The sequence below is a fragment of the Carlito syrichta genome, unplaced genomic scaffold, assembly GCF_000164805.1.
Source record: "Carlito syrichta isolate Samal-C Ts95f unplaced genomic scaffold, Tarsius_syrichta-2.0.1 Scaffold305386, whole genome shotgun sequence".
NCBI classification, from domain to species: domain Eukaryota; kingdom Metazoa; phylum Chordata; class Mammalia; order Primates; family Tarsiidae; genus Carlito; species Carlito syrichta.
Window position 1 is genome coordinate 13,722 of NW_007249482.1, and position 6,498 is coordinate 20,219.

A 6,498-nucleotide genomic window follows, 5' to 3' on the forward strand; every position below is an offset into this window, starting at 1 on the left:
AAAAAAAAAAAAAAAAAAACAGCTTTTCTTGGGGCCCACTTTTAGAAATTCTAATTTAGTTCGTTTGGGCCTTCCCCTCCCCCACTGGTACTGTAAAATCTTGCTAGATGATTCTAATCTATGCAAGCTTGTTCACCACTGCTGTCTTTGGCAGCCAGGTAGAAAGAAAAACAAAAAACCAAAATAGCTCTGATGGGTTTGTTCAGAACCCACAGATCTTATGTGCCAGGGTACTGGTGATACCGAGGTAAAGAAGGCCTAGTAGTCATCCTTAATGAACACCAAATTTTACAGGGCAGAGTCACATATAGTGGAATAGTACCAGTGTAGCATGTCCTGAGCAGCAGCATCTAGCAGGAGGCGTGTGTGAATAGATGAGCACGTTAGGGAGATGATCTGGAGGAGTGCATACCCAAGCTGTGTCTCGAGCACAAAAGTACACGCCAGACAGGCAGCCCAGGTAGAGGGAACCCCAAGAGGGGAGACCCCTGTCCAGGGTCCTGTGATCTGTGTGATGGTCCAGGAATATGAAGATTGAGGCAAGGGAGTAAGGACCCAGTGCACGGAGGCCCTTCTGTGCCTTGCTGCAGAGTTTGGACTGTGTTGATAGGCCCAGGGTCCACGTTGAAGCCAGGGAGTGGCATTTAGGTGTGTGTCTCTAGGAAGGATTTCTGGCTCTGGAGAGTCGAGGGACAATCCCACCAGCAGGGAGCCATTAGACTGTTGCAGGGGTCCAAGCAGGCTCCTGAACAGGTACTTGCTGTCCTTCCTCTTGGAGATCTGTGCACAAAGGACTCCTCCTCATCCTTCAGAGCGTAAATGTCACTGCCCGGAGACCTTTCCCGACTGTGGGTGCCCCGGGCCCTTGTGCCCCTCACCTTGCTTATCTGTTCTTGGTACTTGGCATGATCCGTCGCTATCTTATCAATACTCTTGTTTGCTCTTGGTTCCCTCTCTCTGATTGTAAACTTCATAAGGGCAGTGCGTTGACCTCTGTATTCTCAGTGCAGAGCACCCAGGAGCTGTGAAATGAACCCATGAAGGATGAGTACAGGAATCGTCTAGTGAAGGTTAGCTGTGGGCCTTGAGGACAGGTGGCTCACCAGGCCCTGGGAATACACAAAGGGAGCCATGGCCTTTCCAAACCTCAAGAGAAAGACAAGTATCACTTCCAGAGACAGGAATGTTGGGGTCTTGTGGAGCACCCTTTTGTTACCTCACTCTCATCGTCCTGTTGTGTGGGTGCTGTCGCCCCTTCCCACTTTCCCACGTGCCCCATGGTGCCCTCATAGACCTCATAGGCCCGCATGTCTTCTGGCTCCAAAGTCCATGGTGGGGGTGAGAAGAGACTACACATTCCACCACTGAAGACAGACCTGCGACCAGAGAGAACTGGTGAGCCTTTCTCCTCCCTCTCCCCCAGCAGCCCCAAAGCAGCCCTTCTGTTGGACATGGGGACTGAGGGACAAAGTCTCAGTGTGGACCCTTCTTGGATTGTCTTCTCTTGTCTTCCTCTTCTTCTGAAGCCCAAGCCTCTTGACAGCCAGAGGGACAACCGGCCTTGATGGTTTCCTTGTCCACAGGGCGGCCATCCTCACAGTCAGCTGTAGATCTCTCTAACTTAAACCGTGTTTTAAGACAAAACCAAACCTTGGAAGAGCATACTTGGAATGGTGTTCATGTAATGTGGTGTAAACTTAATTTTGGTCCCTTTGGTTTAAGTCAAAATTACTGATAATTATCTCTTTATTTTTTTATTTTTTTTGAGTTGGAGTCTCACTCTGTCACCCAGACTGGAGTGCAGTGGTTGCTCCCAGCCACCGCAGCCTCAACCTGCTGGGCTCCAGCGATCCTTCCGCCTCAGTCTTCCAAGTAGCTGGAACTACAGGCGCGCGCTACCATGCCCGGCTAATTTTTTGATTTATTGTAGAGATGAGGTCTCGCTGCCCAAGCCGGTCACGAACCCACAGGCTCAGGCAATCCACTCACCGCAGCCTCCCAAAGGCACGGGATTACAGGCTGAGCCACTGAGCTCGACTAATTATCTCTTTAAATGACAAGTTTATTGAGTGAAAAGTTATAAAGGAGGACTTCTTTTTAAGGAAGAGTAGGATACCTCTTGGGGACATGTGTCATAATTTTTTCTTTATTAAAAAGCCATTTAAGGTTATTAAAAAGAACACCTTTTAATTTTTATATATAAATACCTATCTAAAATAAAAATATTGAAAAGTGGCCGGGCTCGGTGGCTCAGCCTATAATTTCAGCACTTTGGGAGGACGAGGCAAGTGGATTGCCTGAGCCTGCGGGTTCGAGACCCACCTGGGCAACTTGGCGAGACCTTGTCTCTACAATAAATAAAAATTTATTGTGGTAGCACGCACCTGTAGTTCTGGCTACTTGGAAGGCTGAGGTGGAAGGATCGCTGGAGCCCAGCAGGGCGAGGCTGTGGTGTCTGGGAGCCTGCCGCTGCACTCCAGCCTGGGCAATGGAGTGAGACTCCAACTCAAACAAACAAACAAACAAAATATTGAAAGGCACAGTTTTTAGTTCTGTCCATGTTAACTTTAGTTCAGGAGTCCCCAACCTCCAGGCCACGGACCAGTAATGGTCCATGACTTATTAGGAACCAGGCTGCACAGTAGGAGGTAAGCAGCGAGCAAGCAAGTGAAGCTTCATCTGTACTTATAGCCACTTCCCATTGGTTGCATTCCCGTCAGACCTCTGCCTACTGTCAGATCAGTGGTGGCATTAGACTCACACAGGAGTGTGAACCCTATTGTGAATTGCACATGCAAGGGATCTAGGTTGTGAGCTCCTTATGAGAATCAAATGCCTGCTGTGCATGGTGACTCACGCCTATAATCCCAGCACTTTGGGAGGCCAAGGTGAGAGGATTGCCTGAGCCCGCTGGTTCGAGACCAGCTTGGGCAACTTGGCGAGACTTTTTACTTCTCTACAGTAAATCAAAAAAATTAGCTGGGCGTGGTGGCACATGCCTGTATTTCCAGCTACTTGGAAGGCTGAGGTGGAAGAATCACCTGAGCCCAGTAGGCCAAGGCTGCGGTGGCTGTGAGTGTGCCACTGCACTGCAACCTGGGCGACAGAGTAAGACTCCAACTACAAAAAAAAAAAAAAAGAAAGAAACACAACAAAGTCTGTGAACCTGTGTTCTGGACTTTGATGGAGCACGCTTATGCCAGATTTTTTACCCTCAATAGTAGTGATATCTGGGGCTGGAACGTTCTTTGTTGTGGGGGCTGCCGTGAGTGTTTTTGGTCCTTACCCACAAGGTGCTGATACACCACTCCCCATAGCTATGGCCACAGAAAGAGTCTCTAGACATTGCCCACTGTCCCCTGCAGAACACAGTTGTCCTTGGGGGAGATCCCTGACTTTCCTGAAGTGAAGAGAGAATAATTGGGCAGTGAGGATTCTGGAGGCTGACTGCCCAGGTTTTCTGTGCAGTCAAACCTCACAAACCTTAATGTGTATTTGCAGCTGCTCCCCAGCACTAGCATCATTGCCTCAGCTCCACCTCAGACCAAGTTGCCCATGCTGGTTTTGAACCCGTAGGCTCAGGCATTTCTCTCACCTCGGCCTCTCAAAGTGCTGGGATTATAGGTGTGAGCCACCATGCCTGGCCCTGTTTTGTTTCTTAAGTGTCTTTCAGGTTGGATAAAAAAATGTTTGGAGTGGATTTTATGACTCCTTTAGAAAGTATTTATTCATTCTATATGTTTATATGTGTGTGCCTGCTGTGGGCCAGGTCTGGGGCTGGGTGTTTGAGGGCCTGGGTGCCTTTATGTGTTAGCCTGCCTGCCATTGAGTCTACCCTTAGGGGTCACTTCATGGATTCTTGAGGGCAGATGCTTTTGTAGCTCAGTGCTAAGCTTAATTGATGTGGGCCTACGAGATGAGGACAATTTTTAACGTTGGGCCACAAAAAATGCAACTACATCTTTTCCTTGAAGCAGGAGGCATGGCCAAGCAGGGAACCGGAAGGTTGTGTGTGTCTTGCCAGTGCTTGATTTATGTGATTATTTTTCCCTCCAGTTTGCGAGGATAAGGAGTAGATGGTATACTAATATTTCCACTGTACCTATGAAGGGTAGGTTATCCTTACTGGGCAGTCAGCACCCCTTTTAGCAAGTGATTTTTGGTGGTGGTTCATATGCGAAGTAGGAGTTTGTCTTTGCTCCCAATACTGTAGCTGGTACTAGGATTTAATCATTCTCCAAGCACTGCCATAGGTTTCATGTGTCTAACCTTTCCAACTGCTCTGCCATGCAACTGTAGTGCCAGGGAGACTGGCTGGCTGAACATAGCTGGTTTGGGGAACTCAGGTATTCTGTCTGCTGAGTCCAGTGTGTCTCTGCCAAGCCACCAAGAGTTTGTAAAAACAGACCAGAAACCAGCAGTTCATGAAAACACCTTGCTTGCATCTTGCAAGATTTTATAGCAGATTTATACTCTCTGTATTTGTTTTCTTTAGTTGATAAGGAAGGACTCTTCAAATTTGATCATCTAGATGTCAGTGACTAAACTATTTTACTTTCTATCTTGGCATAAGTGTGTGAACTTTTAAGAAATCCAACCTTTCTTTGGATGTCTCTTGCAGCTGCTGGGTGTTTCCCTGATTAAGTAATTGTATGTTTCCTGGATGCCTTATCACTTGGTAACAGGTATTTCTAGTTATTGGCCCACTATTTTATTTTGTAACTCTGGATGTTGTTCTGAGGTAAAAGATTAAGTTTGGCACAGAAATCAAACTAGTTTATGTCATTGATTTGTTTAAAATTTAGCTTGCCCTTTTTAGGGCTTTTTATATGCCATATACTAAGTGAAACCCTTTGTATACGATGTCCTCATAGAGCTCCCGAGATCAGTACTAGGATTGTTTCAGTTTTGCAGATGAGGAAATAGAGGCTAAGAAATTGGTGACTTGACCAAAGGTGCACAACTAGATGAGTGATGGTACCGTTTTACTGCATTAACTACCTCTTGGGAACAGTTAGGAATCAGTGCTTAATGAAACACTTTGAAGTTACATCTGTGGAAAGAATGAATACTTTTTAACTGGGCAGGGTGGCACTCTTGGAGTTCCAGCTGCTTAGGAGGCTAAGGTGGGAGGATCACTTGAACTTCTGATGCAAACAGTAAAATTTATGTTCTGCATATTTCTTCTCTGAATGTCTGTTTTTACTACTCTAGAGACAGCATTATCTGGGAGAGAAAAAAGATTAAAAATACAATTGATTGCTTTTCTTAAGCATTACTTTTTACTTACTATTTTATTGTGTGTGTGTGTTTTTTTTAAAGTCACACTGAGGAGAAGACTCAATGGGAACATCCAAAAACTGGAAAAAGAAAACGAGTAGCAGGAGGTTTGTATGTTGTTATAAAGCAAAGAATCTTGTATTTGAAGTATTAATTAGATAGGAAAAATGTCACAGAGAGGTGACAGGTCACTGTGTCTCTCTGGTAGAGAGCCATTAAGGGACTGGACTGTTACCTTGGGGAGCTTAGGGGATTTGGCAGAAGATGGATCATGGGGTGAAGTGGGATGATTTCTTACTGTTTCTAAATCAAAAAAGTATCAGCCGGGCTCGGTGGCTCAGCCTGTAATCCCGCACCTTTGGGAGGCTGAGGTGAGTGGATTGCTTGAGCCCCTGGGTTTGAGACCTACCTGGGCAGCGAGACCTCATCTCTACAATAAATAAAAAAATCAGCCGGGCGTGGTAGCGTATGCCTGTAATTCCAGCTACTCGGAAGGCTGAGGCGGAAGGATTGCCGGAGCCCAGCAGGTCGAGGCTGCAGTGGCCGGAACGGCCACTGCACTCCAGTCTGGGTGACAGAGACTCCAACTCAAAAAAAAAAAAGTGGCAGAAGCACTAAAAGGCATCAAAATTGACGAGTTCAAAAACTGTTTGGAGTAGTAGAGAAAGCTTCTTGATGGGTGTATTACATCAAAAAAAGAGTGCTTTGAAGGTGACTAAAGTTTACAAAAAGAATAAATACACAATTATTTTTAATAAATTCCAGTTTTTGGTGTCCCTCCCCCCTTTTATCCTGGGAAGTAAGAAATGAAATTGTTATTGTTTACAGGAGATATCTCTGTTTACGTAAAAATGTCAAGTAACCACCAACAACAAACACCTAGTGATTGCAGCTAGGTTACAGGATACGAGGTATGGAAAATATGCAAGCATTTGTAACTTTCTTATGCACTAGCAAGAAACAACTGGCATTTGAAATTAAAAACACACTACATTAGCCTCCAAATAATGAAGTGCTTAAATATAAATTTAATAGCATATGCACAAGTTCTAAGTAAGGAATACTATAAAACTCTGATGATACTAATCAAACAAGATCTATTTAAATGGGGAAATATTTCATGTTCATGAGTGGGAACATTCAGTATTGTCAATATGTCAATTTCTCTCAGTTTGATCTATAGATACTAAGTGATCAAATTCTCAGCAAGTTAGTCTG

The 6,498-nt window shown here is 45.2% G+C and overlaps 1 protein-coding gene across 1 annotated transcript in view; it reads left to right on the forward strand.

Annotated features, from left to right (window-relative positions):
* Positions 1-6,498, forward strand: part of WWOX (WW domain containing oxidoreductase) — a 286,915-nt gene that overhangs the window by 2,295 nt on the left and 278,122 nt on the right. Inside the window, exon 2 of the mRNA XM_021714218.1 lies at positions 5,323-5,387. Within this exon, the coding sequence (XP_021569893.1) occupies positions 5,323-5,387 (65 nt within the window). The remainder of the gene's footprint in view (positions 1-5,322; positions 5,388-6,498) is intronic.